Consider the following 23,587-nt stretch of genomic DNA (forward strand, 5'->3'; position numbering starts at 1 on the left):
TACCTCCCTTTAAGGAATTTACATGCCACTTGATGAGGTAAAACAAAAGCTTATCGAAAAATAAACAGTACAAGCCTGACCTTTAAAGATCTTGAATGGTGATCCAGAAAAGTTTCACCAAGGAGGCTCATGTAGAAGAACTATTTAAATTGGAATAAGAAGGATGAGAAAGGAGCTTCAGGAGCAGGACGTACAAGTAAGGACAGGGAGGAAGAAACGTGTCTGGCAGTCTCAAGCAACAGAAGAACAGGTGTGGATAGGATTGAGGATATGTGCAAGAGGAGAGCAGAGGAGTTCAGAAGCCGACAAAAGGTTAAATGGGGGTGAGATTCATAGAACCAGGCTCTGACATTTGGCCAGTAACCTACACCCTAGTGGTTCTCAAACCATTTTCTGCTATTACAAATAGACAGGTGATGTTCACAGGCATGAAACACTCCCATAGGTGTCAGAATTCTGGTATATTACCTCTAACTCCAGTCCTTTCTCTCTCCTCCCAGAAAGCACATCAAATCAGTGGTTCTAATGTACTCTGACTCCACTCCAATATGTTAGGGCACTTTTTAACATAAGTTAATCACACATTTGTATCTCCAGTCTAGACCTGTCTTCTGAGCTGTATACTTGTATAGCCAACTGTCCACTCAACAACTCCACTTGGACCCTCCAAATTCAATAAGCCTAAGACATAATTCCTGATCTTTCCCCTCAAACCTCGTCCTCATCTATTACAGCCTATAACAAAATGAAAGCTAAAAACCTAAGCATTTTCTTTGATACTTCTCTCTCCCCATGCCTGCTGTGCAACCCACCAGCAAGTTCTATTGCTTCTGTTCCCAGGTATCTACTGTACCCATCCACTCACATCCCCCTCTGCTGCCATGCTTATCTAAGCCACCGTCATCTCTTACTGGAAACTGCATAGCCTCCCAACTTGTCTCCTTGAATCCACTGACCACTTCCAATCCATTTTACAGTCAAAGTCATCTTTTGAAAACAAAAATCCAATCATGTCATTAATCCCTTCTAACCATCCCCCACCCCCTAAGCTTAAAATCCATCAATGACTTTTCATTGCTATTAAGCTTAAGACTAGAATTTTTACACATGACCTTCAAGAATCCACAAGCTCTAGCCCCTGCCCGTCTTTCCGGCTTCAGCTTCAGCACTCTCCACTTTGCTCTCTGTACATCAACCTTCTTTTAAGTCTTTGAACATACGACGCTCCCTCCCACCACAATCTACTTGCAAATCCGGTCCCCACTATCTGAACACTTTTACTCCCATTCTTTACCTAGTTCTACTCATCCTTCACTCTCACCTTAAATGTCACCTCCAAGAAGAGGATTCCAATATGCATTCCCCACCACCACCCAGGCTTTTTCATGGGACTACGTTCCTTTCCTTCACAGTACTTACCTTTTTCTACTTATACATTTTCCTCACTGTTTTCTTAGGATCTGTCTCTCCCACTGGATTGCACTCTGTGAATACACAGGCCATGTATGTTTTTGAGCCTAGCACAGAGCCTAGAATATAGACGTGGTAGTTATTTTTGGAATAAATGAACGAATACATTATAAACCTCTGGTTTTTATTAACAGTGATAAATTATTTATGGCACATCTTTCAGCTGATTGTGATACATCAAACTGCTTTGACACTTAAGTTGAGAATCACTCTTGTAGAAAATAAAAGCTCCTCGTCAAGGAGGTAATTCAGTAAAAGCACCACTTAAATAATGATAATATTCAAAATAATTGCCAACATTTATCAAGTTCTTACAATACGCCAGCTTGGTAAGTACTTTGCATACAATATTGCAGTGAATTCTTGAAACAACCCTATGAATGGGGAGCTATCATATTCACTTAACAAGTGAAGAAACCAAGTCACAGAGAAGTTAAATGACTTGACCAAAGACAAAGCTAGGACAATGATGCCTAAACCAGACTCTCTCAGATGAAAGAACCCTGAGAATCAACAGACTCACCTGTCCCACGACTGAAACTACTACCCACATAAGAGTCACTGGGAAGGCTGACATCATGGGCAGAGAGTTGCACTGAGAGAGGCCAGCCACTCTGAGCTGGAAACAAATTCCCTCTGAACAGACCCCAGACAGAACCTTCCATGGTGCTGATGGCTCCACAGTCTTGGAGGCTGAGAGTGAGTGAGTGCCTTAGGAAACATGGTCTAGTGATACTTTGTTAGGAAGACATGAGCTCTCAATAAAATGCATAGTGAGGTATACTGTATGTAAACTACTTATCGCTGGATTGCTGTAAGAACTCGATAAATTCCACTATTATTATCATAATGTAAATCTTGCTTTTACTGAACCACCTCCTTGATAAGAAACTTATTTTCTACAATAATGATTCTCAACCTCCATGTCAAAGCATTTTGGTGTACCACAATAAGCTGTGAGATGTGCCATATGTAACTTATTACTGTTAATAAAAACCAGAGGTTTGTTAATATACTCATTCATTTATTCCAAAAGTAATTGTTAAATCACTACTACATATGCTAGGCCCTATGCTAAGCTCTGAAATTACAAGGATGAGCAAAAACAGACACAGTCCATGTGTTCTTAGAGCTTACAATCCAGTGGGAGAGACAAGCATTAACAAAATAATCACAGTGATAAATGTAAAATTGGAAACAGATAATGAAGGAAAGGATCGTGGTTCTATGACAAAGCCTGATCGGTTTAAGTTGCACTGGGATAAAGCCACCCAGACTGATGAGCACAGGCTAAACATGAGCATTGTAAAGGATCTCTCATGAAAGTGTACAGTTACTGAGAAGAACTGTGCATGAGCCTAGAAGATGGGGACCCAGCTGGGCCTAACAGGTAACATTTGTTCACAGTAAGATACCCAAAAGGTGCCAGGCCATACGGCAAATCTCTCAGAGGACTGTTAAGATGACAATTGTAGCAAGTTCCCTCCGCAGCCAGTATCCCTGCCCGTGGAAATAATGACTGCACTTTTCTATGGGTGAGGTTATTGTCACCACCCACCCTGAATTCCATGTCCCCTCCTCTAAAAAGGACCCTTGGATCAGGTGACTTTCATCTAAAATCAATTTACCTAGGGCTAATATATATAAGCAAAAATTTGCCTAAAGCAGCTTTATCTAAAACCAAATTTGACTAAAACCAATTTACCTTCCCATCACATATGAATTGTTATGAATTTCACAAACATGAGTTTTATGTCAGTGGTACTATTAGGGGAAATTGTCATTAAGTAAATTGGCTATTAGGTAAATTGATTTTAGAATAATTCATTTTGGGCAAACTTGGAGCACCTAAGCCAATCTCCAGCAGTTCAGAAGGTTGATGAGGTGGCTCCAGGCTGCAGGGCTGCCTCTCAACTTTAGAAAGCCAGTACAGCCAGACTCCCTCCACCTTCCAAAAAAAACTAGGGGGCTTCAAAATTAATTAATTTTTACTGTGCTGCCAGAATTCCTGTTACGTTCCCCATCTCCACTATGCCTGCTAAGGCTGAAGAAGCTTTGCCCATCACCATCCCGTAGCTGCCCTCATCTTAACCCCTGATCTGCTCAGACCACCCAGGCATCTGGGAGATAGAGCCACAGTGAAAGCAGCGTCTTTTAAAAAGCATTCCAAAGAATTTAAGGTACAAATGAGTCATCCCGTAAAAATGCAGGTCTGATTCAGTGGGTCTGGGCTGGGGTCTAAGAGACTGCATTTCTAATAAGCCCCAGAGGATGCTGCTGCTGCTGGTCTGCAGGCCACACTCGCTGTAGCAAGGTCTACCAGATGAGTATGGCTGTTAAGATGTGCAGGTTGGAGTGGAGGTGAAATTGATGGGATATTAGGAGGTATTTAGGAGGCACTCTTCTCTGGTCTTGGATATTAGGATGCAAGAAGGAGATCAGAGACTCACTCATATGTTCTGAAGTCTGAAAGTGTGACTAAAACTTTCTCTGCAACCAGAAGAGAGTTTGCTGGGCAATTGCTTTCAAGTACCAAGAAAGTTTCAAAAGTTAAGTCTCCTAAGAAGATGATGCAGTAAATGCTTTCCATACCAGGAGTTTCACAGTCACATAAAAAATACATCTCTGCCTACCTTGGAAACGCATTCTCAAGAAGAGTTCTTCCCTTTCTATCACACCAAGAGGCCTAGAAAAACTATTTTTTCATGCCAAGAATGTCCTTTAGCAGAAGACCTTACAATGAAATATAAAAAGAAATTCTGCTGGCCTCTTAAACCACAAAGAAGTTAGAACATGAGGTGAAAAAAGTTGGGGAGACCACTGGGATCAAGACCAGACCAGGTGTTACTCTCCGTCCTCTTTCCTTCTTCCACAAACAGGCCCACAGGAACACACCTCCTCATTCCAGTGACTCAACAGCAGGTTCTCATTTGGGCCTGGAAAAGACCTTTATAAATTACTGCTTCCTTTAATTACAAATAGAAATCTACATTGAAGAGACCTGCCAGGCTCCACTTTAACCAAGTGATCAAGGTTAACATGACCAGTAACAAGATTATTGACATCAGGAACCCCATGACCTGATGCACGGAGAAAACATATCATGTCGATAGTATCCTTGCCCACAAAACACATAACTTAATCATGAGAAAATGTCAGAAACTCAAATTAAGGGGCATTCTACAAAATAAACACCCAGTATTCTTCAAAAGTGTCAAAGTCATGAGGGACAGACTATAAGAAATTGGCACATTCTGGAGACTAAAGAGTAATAGTAACTAAATGCAATGTGAGATCCTGGAAAGGATGCTGGAACAGAGAGGGAAAAGGGATATTGGTGGAAAAACTGGTAAAATTCAAATAAGGTGCATAATTTTGTTCATAGTCCTGCCACAACGTTAATTCTCTGGTTTTTATACATTTTCCATGGTTATGTAATACATTAATTTTAGAGGAAACTAGGCAAGGGACATATAAGAACTCTCTGCATCATTTTTGCAACTTCCCTCTAGGTCTAAAATAAGCTCAAAAGAAAAAGTTAAAAAATAAATTATTGTTTGACCCCCAAAGAGGCAGAGCCAAGGAAGCCCCATCAGTGGTTGACATCTCAGTAGAAAAGTCTATGACTTTTTTTGTACTCGGGAGAAAGGAAAGACTGGATCCTCTAGACACTCTTGAATCTGCTTTTTCTCAACAAGATCTTGGCTCAGGGCTTCTCCACCTCCCCAGGCAGTGGGTCATTCTCACAATAAACCAAGGGGAGCCATCATCTCACCCTAGTTTCAATTGTGAATCCACCTTCCACCTGTCACATAGTTTTAGAAAAGTGAAAACTAAAGAACAGCTAGAAAATGAGACATTAAGACTGACTGGAAAAGACTTTCTAGGGGAAAAAAATGAGAAAGAGACAAAGACAGCAAGAGAAAGAAATTAAAGGTTTTCTCGTTCTACAGAAGATCGGGTGGGTATCTGAGAGCAGGGAAGGCCTGAGAACAAGTATAGGGCAGTAATCAGTTACTGGGAAAGAAGAACTCCAAAACAGCTCCATAAAGCCCTTATCTCCAGCCATCCCGAGCAAGAAACGAGAAGACACAGGCGTCTATTCTCAACCCTGAAAAAGAGCTGGGCAAATGGTTCAGTCATTAAGATAACAACAGATTTGTTTATTAATTATTATTATTATTTCTTTTCTGGGTCTCTACTGCTTGCAAGTTAGATGTAGAGACCAGATTTCAAACCTGACTGACTGTAATATATATTCTAAGAGCAGAACTTAGAAGATAAAGCAAGACATTAAGAAAAATTTGACACATGCCCTTTGGACTGAAAACAGAAAGCACAGCAGTTGTTAATAACAACAAGCAATTATTGAGTGCATACTATGTGCTAGATGTTGTCTCAAATCCTCAGAATAAGCCCATAGGGAAGATATTATACCTAATTAACAGATAAGCTAAAGTTCGAAGATATTGAGGGATCTGACCAAGATAACACAGCCAGTAAGTAGAGGATCCAAGGTTTGAACCCAGGTTTACATAAAACTAATAATGTTCTTTCTACTCTATGACACTGTATTCAGGATGTTGTGGAGAACATGAAGTTTCTGGCACCAGCAAAGAGACACCAAGAGTGTTGACACCATGTGGCATGAAGGCAAGAGCTGTTGGCAAAGCCTCCTTAAGGACATACTTGTTCTTAATGTACTGTGCCCACCACAACAGAGGGAAGTCACTTAGGCAGAGTTTCTCTTTCACAACCTCACCCCTCTCTCCAATGAGAAGACAGTGTCTCCAAAAGTTAGGGGGCCAGCCTGGTGGTGTAGCAGTTAAGTTTGCACGTTCTGCTTCGGTGGCCCGGGGTTCACTGGTTTGGACCTACACACTGCTTGTCAAGCCATGCTGTGGCAGGCGTCCCACATATAAAGTAGAGGAAGATGGGCATGGATGTTAGCTCACAGCCAGTCTTCCTCAGCAAAAAGAGGAGGATTGGTGGCAGATGTAGCTTAAGGCTAATCTTCCTTAAAAAAAAAAAAAATAGACATTGGCCCAGTGGCACAGGGGTTAAGCTCACATGCTGTCCTTTGGCAGCCCAGGGTTTGCAGGTTCAGATCCAGGGTATGGACCTAGCACCACTGATCAAGCCACACTGCAGCAGGCATCTCACATATAAAATAGAGGAAGATGGGCACAGATGTTAGCTCAGGGCCGATCTTCAGCAAAAAGAGGAGGATTGGCAGTGGATGTTAGCTCAGGGCTAATCTTCTTCCAAAGGAAAAAAGAAAAGTAAGAAAGATGGTACATAGAAACTCAGCATGCAGGAGACTGCTAGCTGATCACCAAACCCATTCGCTTTTCTTCTTGGCACAGAGCTGGACTCATTTCCTAACCTCTCTTGCTTTTAGGAATGGCCATGTGCTTGAATTCTAGCCATTGGCATGTAACAGAAGTAACTGGTATATGCTGCTTCCTAGACTGGCCATAAACCTCCCACAGGCAATCCTTTTTCTCGTTGCTGAATGAGGGTCACCCTCAGAGCAACCTTGAGCACCACATGTTGAAGAGTGCAGAAGGACAAAGTGCATGGTGCTTGGGTCTCTAAATCTCCACTGAAAGAAGGGCTGCCCAGGAGCAATGTCTAGCCAGAAACACCTGCACTCATCTATTATGGGAACAAACAAACATGGCACATCCTTAGCTAGAACTGCCAATGAGAAGACAGTCCCCTATTTAAGCCCCAAGAATCCCTAAGCCAGAGAAAGCTTACTGCCACTTGATCTGACAATATAATAACGAGCATTGACAGCAACTATAAAGTTCTATAAATATCTCACTTGAATTTAAATCATTACAAGAATGAAAACATAGTTTTATTTTGACATTGGTCACCCAAGCTCTTCAGGGCATAGGACAATATGAGGGGTTCCATGGAATTAGAAATTATACATTAATGTTCACATCTTGACAGGAACCATCAGAATCCCTATTTTACAGAGGAAAACACTGAGACTCAGACAACATAAGCCATAATTCCTTCTTCTCTCCATGCTCTCACCCCAAAACCAAGGCTATTCTTGGCAATTCCAGCATCATTCTCTTCGAGTTACAATCATTAAGCCAACTGCCAGTAAGCAATAGATCCAGGTCTGAAATTCAGATCTTCTGGTTGGATAACATCCTATCCCATATGGAAAGCATTTAACACACAAAAGCACACCCTCAGCAACTGCTAGTTGCCTCCACCTCTACTCAGCCACAAATAATGTCTCTAGAGACCCTCACTCTGTCCCTCTGTTCTATGCAAAGGTCACACTTACAAAGCACAAGCAAATTTAAACTGTTTCAGTCAAATACCTAGATGGACTCCAGCCAAAACTCTGTTGTGCTCAGAGGGGTTTTATGATGAAAACTCCAGGGAAGCCAGCTTCCACAGCCAGCCTTTGGATGATTTTTCTGGAAGGGGATCAATCTCCTGACCAGCTCCTCACCCAGAATTGTGCAATGAAAATTAATTCTTCAGGGATTCACACTCACGTGACCAGAGAGGAGTCAAGGACTCTCTCAGAAAAGATCTGGAAGACTGCTGGAGGCAGAGAATGCTGGCTGTCCCCCTGTGTCCACTCTCCACGCCTTCCTTTAGCAAGAGAATGTTAGTGGGGCACACGGCTGCCCAGAATAAAGGCCACATTCCCTGCCTTCCTTGCAGCTACTTTGGTCATGTGATCAAGTTCTGGCCATTAGGATGTGAGCGAAAGTCACCTTAAGATGTGAAGAGCATGCTCTCCACTTCTGTTTCCATTCATGCTGGTGTGGTGAACCATCATGAACCTCAAGGCAGAGGGCAACACCCTAGAGATTGCAGGCCCACAATACAGAAGAGCCTAGTTCCCAACTCTGTGATGTCCATAAGCTGGACGACCTGCATTCAAACTGCTACATAAGAGAATTAAACTCTCATCCTGTTTAAACCATTGTTATGTTGGTCTACGTTTCAGCATCCAACCCTGTATCCTGATCAGTACAGATTCCTCACGGCAGGGGGAGGGAAATCTCCGGGGGATCTGCATGAGCCTTGGCTTGCCTTCCAGCCCTGGTGGGATGGCTGTTTCCTCTCTGGCCTTGTCGAGAGAGGACATAAGGCATAGTTGGAAATGCTGCGCACACACACTTCTCCACAGAATGCTTGCATTAGAATCACCTGGAAATTTAGTTAAAACTGAGACTCCTGAAGCAAAATCCCAAAATCCAAAGTTCAGATTCATAACAATTCCTAAAATCCATATTTTAAAAGCTCCTCGCGTAATTAAAACATCCGCCCACGCCTTCCACAGCCTGAAGTCCATGGGGATGTGGGGGGTGGGGGGAGGGGTGCAGAAAAGGCCTCAGGGTGTGCCTGAGGCCCTCCCAGCCCTGCCTGCTGCTGCTTCCCCTCCCAGACCGGGTGTTCATCCCTTTAGTGCAGTGCGTTCCTGCACAGTCCTATCACGGCTCATGTCTCTGAGCAAAGCAGCTCTCCAGCTTTCCAGGCCAAGGACCTCAGATGCATGTCTAGGGATCACCCTGTACCCTGAAAACTGGACCTGCCTTAGGCCTCTTTACTCCCCATCATGGAAATGCAAGGCTCATGCATTCATTCGGCATATATCATCCCAAGTGCAAGCTCTTCAAACAAAACCAAGCACACAAGACTCCAACCTGACCACCACCCGCTTCCGGCTTCCAACCTTTACCTTCCCACCCTGCGTTCGTAACCACTATTCCTTCTACCTGGAATGTTCTTCCCCTCCTCAATACCTGCACCTCAAACCCACCCTTAAAGGCTCAGCTCCAGCATCCAAACAAAGGATGTAAAGATGGCCAGGACTCCCAACACCAGTGAGCTGTCACAATTGCCAGAAAACCCAGCTTCACAATTCTCATTTTAAACAGATGAATCCTTAACACCTCTCTGACGTGCTTCACCATCCACAAGTGCAGACCCCGGGGCAGACCTGCCCTAAGGGTCACTTTTTTCAAAGATTGGCCCTGAGCTAACATCAGTTGCCAATTTTTTCTTCTTCTTCTTCTCCACAAAGCCCCCCAGTATATAGTTGCATATTCTAGTTGTAGGTCCTTCTGGCTCTGCTATATGGGATGCTGCTATAGCATGGCCTGATGAGCGGTGCCATGTCTGCACCCAGGATTCGAACTGGTGAAACCCTGGGCTACCCAAAGTGGAGGGTGTGAACTTAACCACCTGGCCACAGGGCCGGCCCCTAAGGGTGACTCTTGACCTAGCACAAAAGCTTCCCATCTCAGGAAAAAAAAAAAAAGTTTCTCATTAATTCAACCAACATTTACACCATATTATGCCCTTGCTAGGATGTGAGCAGTTGAAGTTACCTTGGTGCTAACAGCTTACGTCTGCTATACTATTTGATGTCTTTCTGTGAGGGCCTGGCGTCCATTACCCCAGTGCTCTCTGAGTCCTGACTATGCCAGTTTACCGACCCATTCTCTTGACCTTGACCTCAACTTCTGCATGTCCCTGGAGTCTTCCTACTCTGCTTCCAGCTCACTACTCCGCCTAACGATCCACCTTGTCTGTGTTCCCTGATCCCCAGTCCAGCCTCAAGTGCCAACTCATCGTCTGCTCACGTCCATTCCTAGCTTGACTTGGTTCTCTCAGTTCTGACTTGGGGCCGCCCGTGGACCCACCAGGAGCCTGACTAAACACAGTGGTCTGATCAATGACTTTGATACCTTTTTAGAAGAAAAGATCAGTACAGCTTAGAGTTAACAGTACTGTATTGTATACTTAAAAACTTGCCAAGAGGATAGATTTTATGTTAAGTGTTCATATTACACAAACACCAAATAATAGTAATAATAATAAATAAAGAGGGTGGAAGGAAACTTTTGGAGGTGATGGATATGTTTATGACATCGGTGATGATGTTTTCACAAGTGTATACTCATCTCTGATCTCATCAAGTGGTACCTGTTAAATATGCACAGGTTTTCATATTTCAATACTTTAATAAAGTAGTTTTTAAAAAAAAAGAAAAAGAAAAGAGGAAAACAGAAAGGAACTGGACCTATTATTACTGCCTACCGAGGGATCTAGAGGAGGCCCTCCGCTCGTCTCTGAAGGTATTTAAGAGCTTTCTGACGGCTCATCTTCATTTGCTAAGCAAGCGCTCCCCAGTAACATGCAAATGAACACGAGAGCAGCTCTGATACTCCGATTAAGCAATACATGAATCATTACAGAACGCAGGCTGAGCCTGTTGGCACGTAAGTTATTGCTGCCCTTTCTAAAAATTTAATTACAATGTTTGAACATTATCTCATTTTAAAGATCTAGCTACCGAGGCTCAATTAAAATTCCAAGTGTCAGACTGAGAAAAAGCCCCAAGTGGAAATCTAACTTCATCCTGAGTTTTAAATGTATGAAAACAGTTGGACATTTTACAATCATAACAAGTCCTTTTGGAGATGGACATTATTACCCTACAATCAATTCAAGATGTTTTACAATCCCTCTGCCAGCATGCGAAACCCCTGTGTACTTCATAGAAGGAGCTAGTTATAAGCTGATAATACTCATTGCAGAAGAATGAATACACCCACCCCTTCCCCAACCTCATCATAATCATACTTAAGCTCAATCAGGCACTTGACATATCTCACTGTAGCATGGGAGCCTGAGAACAAGATGCTCAATGGTAAACTCTCCCAGAAATGATCTAGATAGGAATTTGTATGCTAGAGGCAGTCAGAGGAGGGAGAGGGATGCAGGGAGGGGAGGAGTAATGCATCATGCCTTTGGTGTGATTGCCATGCCCAGAGATACCCTCCATCCTTCCCTCCCCCCTCACCTACCTCCCCAACCCGCACATTGCCCACCTGGCAAACTCGTACTTATATCTCAAGTCCCAGGTTAAATGCCACCTTCTCTATAAATCCTCCCTTGACTTTCCCTAGAAGACTTAGTGGCTTCCCTCTCTGTTTCAACAGGATTTTCTCCTCATCTACTCATTCAATACGTATTCACTGGGCCCTACAAGGTGCCAGGCACTGGTCAAGGTGCTTGGGATAATGCGGGAACAACATAACTGAAATTTCTGCACCTGAGTCGCTTGTCTAATGGAAGGTGGGGAGGTGACAAGTAAAGATCTATCATGTCAGATGATAAAGTGCAGGGCCATGGGGATGGAGCACGGCAGGGGCAAGGAGGGGCTAGTTTAGATAGGGATGTCAGAGAAGGCTCTAATAAGGTATGAGTACCTGAAAGGACTTCTGAATAATGTCCTGAATGAGGAGAGCCCTGCAGGAGACGGGTGTTCTTAGGCAAGGGAAATACACGCAGCCTTGGGACAGATGCAAGAGGAAACTGAACATGTTTGTGGAACAGCAGGGAGGCCACTGTGACTGAGCTGAGTGACAATGTAGGAGGGGCAGGAGATGAGATGATGGCAGGAGATGAGGGGCAGGCAGAGGCCAGATCAGAGAGGCTTGTAGCCACGGTAAACCCTGTGGGTTGTATCCTGAATCAGTGGGGAGACAATCAAAGGATGCTGGGCAAAAGAGCCACATGACGTGACTCACCCCATTTATAACACATACCCAGTATGCTGTAATTGTTGATGGGTCCGTCTCCCCAAAGGCACATTGCAACCAACCTCCCCACCAACTCATACAGCACCTCGTTTATAAAAAGGTGTTTAACAACTCTTCAAAGAAGAGAAAAACAGAGAGGTCCCCAAGCTGGCCGTGGGCCTAAATGGGCACAAAACACTGGCTGTCTTCCACTAATCTTTCTCAGGAAAGGGAAAGTTCCTCCTAAGTTCTGCACATACCTGCGGCTACATTACATCAGGCCTTATTCAGAAGCATCGCTGTTCTCCAAGCACAGGAATCTGAAATTATTCTAGGCTTCCAAAAACGACAGAGCACCGGGAGTCACCACTGAAAAAGGTTGCTCAAAATTCCTGTAGCCGGAATTCCTGGGCCATCAAAACAGCATTTAATACTGTCATAGGGTTCAAATTCCATTGCTACTACAGTGTGACTCCACCCCCCCACAAAGAGTACCCACTACAGATCTTCCTACACAGTTTGCTGGGAAGGAGCTCAAGGGATCATGTGGATTATCTTTGTCCCTATGGTGCCATGCAGCTACAGTAAATAACTCCTCGAGTCCCCAAGGCACTCTGCAAGATGAAAGATGAAGCTATTTTGAACCCCTGGAGTTGCTGTACTTAACACATTTCATAGCCTTTGCGAAAAGAAGTGGGAAAAGATGCTTATAAATTCTCACGGCTTTCTTCAAGCTTAAAGTGTCTGAATTTTACCAGCTAATCCACCCATTTCTGGGATCCACACTGGCTTAAAGGACGGAAATATGACATCAGAAAAGCCCATGAGTTGTATTTTTCATTGACTAGTCAGCTAAGGAGTGATTTATCTCAACCTCATCTGAAACTAACAATTTAAAAAGTCTCATTGACAATTTATAAGTAAACATTGCACTTATCTGGTCCCTCTTGCTGCCTTTGAACCTTGACAGGTGGAGAGAGCCCCAGGTATTGTCCTCAGTGTACCATCAAAGCCTGGCTGGGCACTGGACACCTTCAGGGCATTGGAACAGGAGTCTTTCTCAACAGCCATCTCATTGCCAACCACTGAAGGCAAAGTGCGAGTGCCAGTGGCTAATGAGATACTTTAACCAGGTTCAACTCCATCAAGCCTCACGTGGCCTCTTCCTGCCAGGTCCCTGACACCCCCGCCTATTCCACTATCCGGGGTCCCAAGACTCTCCAAGGCTGCCAAACCGCTTTCCGCAATGATCGCCCAGGGTGGCCTTGGATCAGTGCTGTGCATGCTGCACTTCCCGGGGTTTGTTAGGGTACTGGTTCAACTAAGTGGGATTAAATAACACTCCCCGAAGTGCTGCATGATAAAAATAAGTCTGGGAAACGCTATGGTAAGCAAGTTTAAGGAACCAATACAATACACTGATAAAAAGAAAACGTGCTGAGAAGTCAGATGCCTGGGTTTGACTCCCAGCTGAATCATCTTACTAGCTGGGTGACCTGTGACCAAGCAGCCAACAATCCGTGCTTGTTCCCTCATCCATGAAGTGGAGATAATAACAGAACCCGTGACACAGTTTCGTAAAGATTCAATACAGGGATGCATTTGAAGCACTTAATATAGTGCCTAGTACTTTATTCCAGGAATTTAAAGAACTCTTAACATGCTAGTATTGTGATTCTCCAAGAAAGAAAGTGTGTCATCTTCCTCAAGTTCATCAACCCCATAACTCTTGTGTCACAAGACTGACTATCTTGCAGGCCCAGTGGTCCTTGGAACCTATTCGGGGGAACTCCTGTGCTAATCAGTGATGTGTGCCCTGAGTCAGACCAGAATGACATCCATCTCTACATGGCCAACTCAGCAAAACTAATTACTCACATGAAGGAATACCAGAGGTAAGAGAGGAACAATGATATTTAAAGATAACACATTGGTCAAAATCCTTAAGCACCTTTCTGGGTCTTATTTCAAAGTCTTTACACTTGGCTTTGTATTCTGGCTCTGCCACCTTCTATCTGCATAACCTTGGACGAATTATTCAGCCTCTCTGAACAGCAGTTTCATGATTTCAAAGATGGAAAAATAATACCTATCTTATCTTGGTTGTGAGGAGGACAAAATGAGATCATGAAAGTCACAATCTGGCACATTCTAGGTATCAATCATTTTGCTCCCCTTTCATTATACATCTCAAGTGAAACGCAAATTCAGACCAAAAGTTGTCACCATCTAAGGTTAGCCAGACCCACAGCCCCAGTTTCCAGCCCAAGCTTCTTTTGTGAATAATGCTAAAGTCAAAAAGTACCAAATGAATTCACGTGCTCTCTTAAAAAGTACAGGATCATGTTTTGAATGCTGGAAACAGCTATAGAGCATTTCCACCTCTTGTTGGTTTGAATCAAGATAAAGTAAAGACACTGAATATAAAATATCCAGAAAGAGATAAAGTATTCTATATTCCCAAAGCTGACAGCTGAGGATCCAGAATCAAATCAGGGCAGAATGAAAGGAGATAAACGGGCCAGCCATGGTGATTTCCACTGTCCCCTTTAAACTCATCATGTACATCTTTTGTTTTTACAGAGCCACATCTGATAAACCAACAACTACACAGCCCAGATTTTAAAATACAGTTATTCTAGGATAATTCATTGCCCTATTCCCACTTAGTCGTTAACACATCCGAAGGATTCCATGATTTCAGGAAACAAACCCTATCTTCCAAACTAAGAATTACCCCTAAGTCAGCCTAAAATTCCTTGTCAGGCTATACATTTCCAAACTCTGACTTCAGAAAATGTGGTCACCATGGCCATAGAAAAGTGAAATGTCCTTGGGGTGGTTTGTGGAAAACAACGTAATTCAGCTTCAGAAATAAGTCCTGTTTGGAAGGTGCAATGTGTGCAATCCAGGGAGCTTTCAGCTCCTTCCGTCTCTGCGCTCATTTTTGTTTCAACCTTTCTCAGTCTGAAGAGCACCTTTTCCAAACCATGACTCCTGAACTGGCCTACTCCCTTAACTAGCAACAAAAATGCATCCTCTGCACAGCCACCTAAGAACTCTCCCTAAAGCAGCTGTCTCAGCATGAAGTCTCCTGCTTCACCAGCCCCTACAGAGGGGACTCACAAACCTCAGGGGCCAGGCAGCTATCTCACAGGACTGAGCGTGCTATGAATTTGAAGCAGTTGTCTTAAAACAAGCAGCCCATTGTCTTTAGTTTTCTTCTTTTAATAAAAAGATGGGTACAAGAGTTTCGCTTTTCTCCTAACTGCACATTAACACAAACAACAAAAGCAAACAACACACGGCCTCATAGTGATAGGGAGACAATGGAGAGAGATAGGGGACTGTGGCAATCTGAAGAATGCTTGTACTGTTTTTCATGAGAATCTGGAAAGCTGGATTTTTAGGCCAAATCACCCAATTTTTAAATGTTGGCAACTAATTCATGATTTTTTAAAAAAAATATTTTAATGGGAAAATAATGTGGGGGCCATTATAATGTGAGCCCAATAAAGCAGTTCTGCAAGCTAACTATAGGCCTAGAGTTTCAACCTCTATCCTATAAGATACAGTCCATGCTCCTCAACAAATCCTACAGGCTGCCTTTCACTGGGAGCCTACCAATGCCACCACCCCAGCTCTCCCTGCAGGCTGCATTCCGGTCACAAGGACCTCTTCGAGGGCCCCCCCCTTACTCCCACACACCACATACTTCTCCATCTCTATGTCATGTCCACCTCCTCGGGGATGAGAGCTTCCACTCTCAGGAAAGGCTATTATTTGCTGGAAGAACCTTATCTGGCTGTGTCCAGATGAACTGATAATGCTTCAGATGGTGAATTAACGATTCACTCCTACCAGCTTATAATTATTGGCAACCAACTCAATCAACTAGAAGTGGTAGAAGGGGAGAAACTGAAACACCCCCCAAAAAAAACCACACTGAGTTTATTCATTTGCTTTACAAAAACATTATGTAGTTGTTATAGTTCCATGAGCTATGAAATTATTTTGATTTCCAAGGAACATGGATGAGTAGACTTTCTTTGCGTGTACCTGGTGCTCAAGAAGTACTTTTGGACCTGAAATGGCATGACCTGTGTAAATATCACACTTTGTCATTTACACTCTCTCTCACAGTGTGAAATTGTCAAGGCAGCTATTACTGTTACATCTTCTCATCAAGGACCATTTCCTCTCCTCACCTGCAATTTACCAGGCTCCATATACACCAGCCCTCAGTCCGTCCCCTGAGCACACTAGGCAGGATCCTGCTGCAGGACCATTGCACTTACTGTCTCCTCTGCTCCTCTGTGGCACTCATCTTTCTGATTTTCCCATAGCTGCCTCTTTGATTCAGTTCAAGGGCCCCATCCTCATAGAGCCTTCTCTGGACCCTCTTTCTCCACTGATCTGTCACTTGTCTTTCTGTTTTATTTGCCTCTATGACATTTATCATTAGGTGTAACTTTAACCATATTTATCTCACTTGCCCCATCAGAATGCAACTTCCCTGAAGACGGGCCATTTGCAGGTCCTCTTCACCACTGAAGGATCCACCAATGCTCTGCCCACACATTAGTATCTGATGAATAATGAAAGAATTCCAATTTGACAGATAAGTAAACTGAGGTACAGGGAGGGGCCCGCCCAGGGGCTCCTGAATACTCACTGACAGAACAGAGACTTGAGCCCATTTCTTCTGACTCCCGGCCCAGTATCTCTGCCATTGCACGACCCTCAATGGATTGACTGTCTGGGGTGCCTTCCACCCAGAACTCAGCAAATCAGGGGGTTAAAGTTATCTTTCATAAGTGACAAGGCTCATCTTCCACATTTCTCTCCACAGAGCCAGTTGAATGAATACGTATTACCCAGGCATGCAGGTGTTTCATAATTACCAATTCTAAGCAAGTCAAAGAAGTCAGTGTTTTAAATCCTCCAGGAGAATTCCATTGAACTTAAATGATTTTATGCATAAATATTAATGAAATTGTGACTTTTTTACTTAAAAAGTAAAGGTTAACTGCTACCTTTGCCGTTTTGCCATTTCTCAAACTCTAAGCAATCCAAAATCTAATATGCATATATACAGGCATGAGCAATTTGCCCAAAACATTATACTCTATTGCTGTGATTACTTCTTGTCTTCAATTAAGGTCAAAAGTTATCTGCACAGCTTCATTTCTTCCAACAAAGACTTAAATTTTATTTAATTAGTGTGTTCCTGAAAAACCTCCTCACTTTGACGTGAGATCCTTCCATTCATTTTCATTTCTATATGAAATTGCTACTTTCTAAGGCACAGTGCAGCCTTTCAACCTTCCCTCGTAGCTGTGTCTATACTCTGCTAGGCATAAAGACCAAGTTAGAAACCCAGATTCCAGGTATCTTTCTCCTAGCATTTGGAAGCAACTCTAGACGCACATATTCACTTCTGGTTGTTTTCTTCTTCAAGAAGCCTCTATCCAGAAGCAGGGGAACCCATTTACTGAGAACATTTCCCATCAATTATTACCCTTTTCAGCTTTTCTATATTTTTGTTAGTTTATTGAACTAAAATCTTAAAGTAAATTCAAGAACTATGCTACATGACACACATAACACAAGGATAAAAAAAAGCCATGCACCCCCTGCTCTGCCTGCTCAGGGCACAGGACTCCCAGAAGCCTGAGCTGGAAGCCTGGGCATCACCCTCGACTCCCCCCTCTCCAACCCCCAACGGCCCACTTAGAACCAGAACCAGTTTTCTCAACCTCCTAATTATCTCTTAAATTAATCAACTTCTCTCCATCTGCACCACCATCACCTGACCGAGGCCAGGACCCGCCCTCTTGGCTCGAGTCTAGATTCTACACAGCCGCAGCAGCTTTGTAACTGGCCTTCTGTCTCCAGTTCTGCCCCTCCACCCCATTCTCCACTAAGCACCTAGTGCTATCTTTCTAAAACACAAATCTAACCACACTACACCTGCACTTGCATCCCTTCCATGGCTCCCAGCTGCCCTTGGAATCCAGGCTAAACCCCTGTGCATTGCTTATGAAGGCATCCCAATCTGGCCTCCTGCCTGACTCTCCAGGTCCACTTCTTGCCACACCTTGCCCCTTCTTCCCTGTGTTCTCCCCACTCTCTAATAACATTGCATTTTTCTTCAGTTCTTTTAATGCACCATGATCTCTCTCATCTCTCACCCCTTTGCTCATGCTGCATGCACAACTGTCTTCCATTCATTTCTTCCGGCTGATTTCTACTTATTCTATTTTGCCTACTAAGTATAACTCTCGGTGGGAAGACCTTCCACGTCCTTTTGGGCAAGGCAAGGTACCCTGCTCTGTGCTTCCTGTATTCCCCCTTCCAGAGCACTAACCATACGTTGTGGTGTTTCCTTAATGGACTTTTTCCACCACCGTATGCTTCACAATCACAGCCCAGCGTCCAGGACCACACCTGGTATAGGGTAGGTTTTCAGGAATATGTCCTGACTGCTGTTGCTACGGGAGCTTCTGGGCTCATCAGAGCACAGTTCTCAGTGTGAAGCCTCTCCTCTTGATTGGAATGTGATGTGTAGACCTGTCTATCTACTGCAAAAGGATCTGCCCTAGGGCAAGATTCCAGCTTGAACTTAGCTCTTTCCTTTCCAAATGAAAGCAATTTAACAATTGAAAATCTGATTTTTAAATAATATAAGCCCTAGACTATCTCTTTAAGGAAAGAACTTTTAAGTTTATAGAAAAGGTTCAATTTCTGGAAATATACTGTTAATCACCCAAAGAAAAAGATTTTTCTTGGGCTGGCTTCATCAAACCATGTAACAGTCTCCTGGAATTTCTTCCTCTAACCTCTACCCTCCATTCTGATGTTCAATAAATTATCTGAAAGTACAAACTAATTTAAATATTAGCTTAAATCATCCGGTTAGAAAGTTAAACCTACTCCTTAGTTAGAAAAGGCAAACCTACTCCTTAGAAATGACAGACTGCCTTCGATCAGGACAACTCAGTATTTTTGGTTATCTGTAACAACCTCTTGATGTGAAAACCAAATTTCTATTGCAAGTGGTGAAAAGGTCCCAAAAAGGTCTTTTTCCCTTCTGAAGAATTTGGGAGGGAATTAGGAAATAGTGAAAGAAGCCATGAGGAGAGGAAGGGAAATGACATCTGTTGAGTGCCGTGACGTGAGCTGTGTGAGAAACCATTCGTGTGCGTGCTCCTATTGAGTGCTCCCAGTGACCCACGACAGAGTCGCCAAGACCATCACTTGACATGGAAGGACACTAGGGCGAGGTCAATTAAAAGCAATTGCAAAAGCTTACATGTCTGGTAGTTGACAGGACCGGGAATTGAACCCAGGTCTACCTGGCATCTAAGTGGAATGTTCTTCCCACCACAAGAACTCAGAAAACTGACGAGTATCTTTTGAAACAGTATCTTTTAAATTTTTGTTTAAAAAAAGGAGATGCCCTAAGAAGCCAAAAATGTCCTCTTCGTCTCCTCATTGAAGTGCTCCACAGGAAGGTTTTTATTAGACCCTAGCTTTCAGCTTCCAATCTAATTATGCTTAAATTCAATTTTATCTATAATTTAGGAATAAAATAGAAAAACAAAAGATTCCCCATTATATCTTACAGAGTTGCATATACTGGCAGAACATTCAACTAGATTTAATCTATGTTAATTAAGCTTTCCGTTTTATCAAAGCCTTATATGAACACACTTGAATCAGGAAAAATAAACGTAAAATCTGCAATATCCATTAAGATAGTTCAGCAAGACAGATTCATCATTGCTGCTCTTCCAGTGTATTCTATTGATATTGGGGGAAAAAAAGAATCTATCAGATTAGACATATAGATTAGAATTAATAATAGAGTGCCCATTCCATGACATAAGCGTCTATTTCAATTGCTACCTCTAGGTAAGTTTCCAACATCTTTAAGTTTTTCCATTTCATTCTGTCTACTCACTTAAGACATTCATGGGAACTCAACTGGCTCAATGACCTAGGGAGTTTCCAGATATTGCTGTGCCAAGAAGTTCACTCCCAGTTTAAGGAGTCACAGCTTCCCACATGACCCACCTCTGGCCGCTGCATCCCCACCAGGTGAGAGAGATGCCTGCCTGTGGCTAGAGGAGAACTCAGCCACTGAATGAACTCTTCTGCCATTAATTCAATAATGGCCCTCCCTGAAAGTAGCCGGAAGCCTAACAGAAGTTGGAAACAGTGATTTCCAAAACGGTAAATGCAGTTTTTCTGGCTGACAGCTTTGGAAAAGGCAGTTGGATGATTACTTCCTGTGGTGCAAATGATGGCTAGGGAGAGGGTTCAGATCCAGAATGCCGTTCCCCCATTGTGCTTTATCAGCAAAGGTGACTTCTGACCGGAAATTGAACACTACCAGAAGGTTCAGGTGACATACATTGTTTTCCCTTAACCACTGAACTTGAGAAAAAAGTGATTGTGCTTCCTAGCCACTCCTCAGCATCAAATTTCCACCTCGACATCATCATCATCATCACGGCTTTTTTTTTAATTCAATTTATTTAAATTACAATGGCTTTTTTTTTTATTGGGTTCCTACTATATGCCAAGAACTATGCTGGTGTTTTACAAATCCCAAGGTATTATTCATTTCAATCTCCAGATACCAACACCTTTGCCTTTTCACTGTCCTGTGCAGCATCCACAGGTAGTACAGCCGGGGCAGTGCCTATGCCTGGGACAATATATTCCATGTGAAACTTTGAACCGAGCCATGAAATTTCTGAGCAACCTTAATGAGAGATGGAGAAAAACCATCTATTTCTATCTATTCAGTAAATATTGAATGTATACTGTATGCCCAAGAGTATTACTTGAAAAAAAAAAAGAAAAAAGAAAAACCCTACGTGATGCAATCTCTTCCCTATGCTACTTTCATACATGTGGGCACAAACCACATTGGAAACATCCCAAACAATCAAGAGACTGCCTAGTTATCCCAGTATGCATGTCCTCTCCTCCTTGGCACACTGCTAGACAATATCCCAGCACTGGTCAATGAAATGTGGTGCAGGTAACATATGACATTTCCAGGCTTGGCCCCTAAACCTATTTAAGGAGAATATGATAGAAGTCTAATCACAGTAGAATCCACCCCTCCCAGATATCATAATTCAAGGAGAAAATAAACACACAGAAGTTGAATAACACAACAGAAAGGTGTTACGTATAAAGTGGTATCTGTATATATCTATACACACACCAAAACCACCATCCTTTTAAAAGGCACCACCCAAAAATAAAAATATTGAGCATGTACAAAGTCACCAGAAAAAGTTTCAGCAATCTCAAATCTATAGATCTTACAGCACATCTTCAATTAACAAAACCAGAAGGCATCCATCAAGTATTTAACTTGATCGCTTTGAAATTTTTAAACACCCTTCTAATTTGGGTCAGAGAGGAAGTCAAACTGAAATTAAGAACTATGCCAAAGTTCAGAAAATGAAAACCCTAAATAGCAGTATCAACGGGCTATAGCCAAAGCAATACTCACAGGAAAAATAAAGCCCTCAGTGATTGTGCTAGTAAACAGGAAATACTGAAAACAAATGAACCCAACATCCGAGAAGATACTAAAAATACTACTAAAAAGTGATAAAAGCAGAAATCAATGAAATTAAAATGAAAAACCGTAGACTTGATCAAGAAAACTAATTGTTTCATTAAAAAGGCCAAGAAATTATACAATCCTGTGATGAGCATGACCAAGAAAACAAAAAGGAAATACATATACTTCACATTACAAATTCAAGAAGATGTAACCACAAATATGAAAATTTTATTAAGGAGAATATACTGTCCAGCTATTTACCCAAAAAAAGATCTCAATGAAATATGATTCTGACAACACATAAATCAACCCAAAGAAGAGTTTAAAATTAAATAGAACTATGCCATAAAAGATGGAAAATGCACATTTCCAGTAATAAAAGGTTTCCCAGCCTCCCGGAAAACAAATTATCAGCCCATATTCTTTCGGGCTGATTCTACCAGAAACATTTATAAAGGAAGGATGGCCTAGATATTTAAACCAGTCCAGAACACAAAAAGAATTCAAAAGGCCTCAAATTAACCATGTACACAGGAAAACCTACTGTATCTCAATTCATGAGTGAAAACATTTAAGTGTCTAACGGACTTAGCGTAAAGTGTTTAGAACAATGCCCAGCATTTATCAGTGCTTAAAATAGTTACTACTACTATTTTTAGTTATCATTATTAATATCGATACAAAAATCCTAAATAAAATATTAGTAAGTTTAAGAATTTCAAAATAGTTCAACATTATGGACTCAATGTAATTAATTATGTCAATAGATGAAAGGGAAAAAAACACAATTAACTCAAAAGGTACCCTGAAGAGATATTTAAGAAAACTTAACAATTATTCACGATTTTTTGGTCTTTCAGTAAATCAGGATAAAACTAAATTTCCTTTACAGGGTGACTACATACATATGTATTTGTATAGAGTACTAACGTTTCCTTATACAAGCATCACCCTTTCTGAAGCCTTTCTTGCTTACGGCCATCCTTAGTGGAATTGACCACCATTACTTTTACTCCCTAAACACAAATTTCTAGCACTGCACCTACAACATTTCATGATATTTGTCCATCTTCCCTACCAGCTGATGGGATCCTTAGAATAAAAATTCTGTATTATTCACCTTAATATTTTCAGTGTTAAGCACAGTTTCTGCATAAAGGACACAAAATAAATGTTTGTTGAAGGTTGTTGTTAAATATAACTTGTTAACTTGCTTGATGACCTAAATATGATGGGTAGAATGTAGTTTTACAGTCCCGCATCACATTATGACAGGAACATATTTTGAGAAATGTGTCCTTAGGCAATTTCGACGTTGTGTCATCATCATAGAGTATACTTACACAAACCTAAATGGTACAGCCTCCTACACACCTAGGCTACATGGTACTTATCTTATGAGACCACTGTCATATATGTGGTCCATCATTGGCCGAAATGTCATCATGCGCTCATAACTGTACATGAGCCAAGTCTAGCAGCAGATATAAGATAGGTGAGAAAGACACTCACGAGTGGTCCTTGGAGAGCAAACAAGAAAGCCACTTTGCCCAAAGTAAATTCCTAATGCAAAGTAAGTCAACGTGTTCAACAAGACCCAGGCCTCGGCTAGCTGAACGTTTTCTTGGAGCTACTATCTCTAAATTCCAAGGCATTTGTGTAGCCCCTTCATTCTAAGTAGATTTTCAAAAGTACAAAGAGCTTTCTTACCTGTTTTCCAGTTCTCGAATGGACAGTATCACTCCTGAAGTTGACGGCTTCTGCTGCACAGTGGCCAAAAAGGTGAATTCACTCTTATTCCGGAACAGCTGAATTAATTTCTCACTCACATGTGGGGCTGCATGGATCTCTCTCTCTACATCTGCGAGTCAAGAAGGAAGAGAAGAAACAGGATGAGAGAGGGAGGAGAGAAGAGTAAGTAAAAAGAAAAGTAATACAGAAGGAA

General features: G+C 42.3%; 1 protein-coding gene across 1 annotated transcript in view; it reads right to left on the reverse strand.

Moving 5' to 3' along the window:
- Window positions 1–23,587, reverse strand: part of NELL1 (neural EGFL like 1) — a 750,986-nt gene that overhangs the window by 645,299 nt on the left and 82,100 nt on the right. Inside the window, exon 3 of the mRNA XM_046685488.1 lies at window positions 23,353–23,503. Within this exon, the coding sequence (XP_046541444.1) occupies window positions 23,353–23,503 (151 nt within the window). The remainder of the gene's footprint in view (window positions 1–23,352; window positions 23,504–23,587) is intronic.

This window comes from Equus quagga, chromosome 14, assembly GCF_021613505.1.
Source record: "Equus quagga isolate Etosha38 chromosome 14, UCLA_HA_Equagga_1.0, whole genome shotgun sequence".
Lineage (NCBI taxonomy): Eukaryota > Metazoa > Chordata > Mammalia > Perissodactyla > Equidae > Equus > Equus quagga.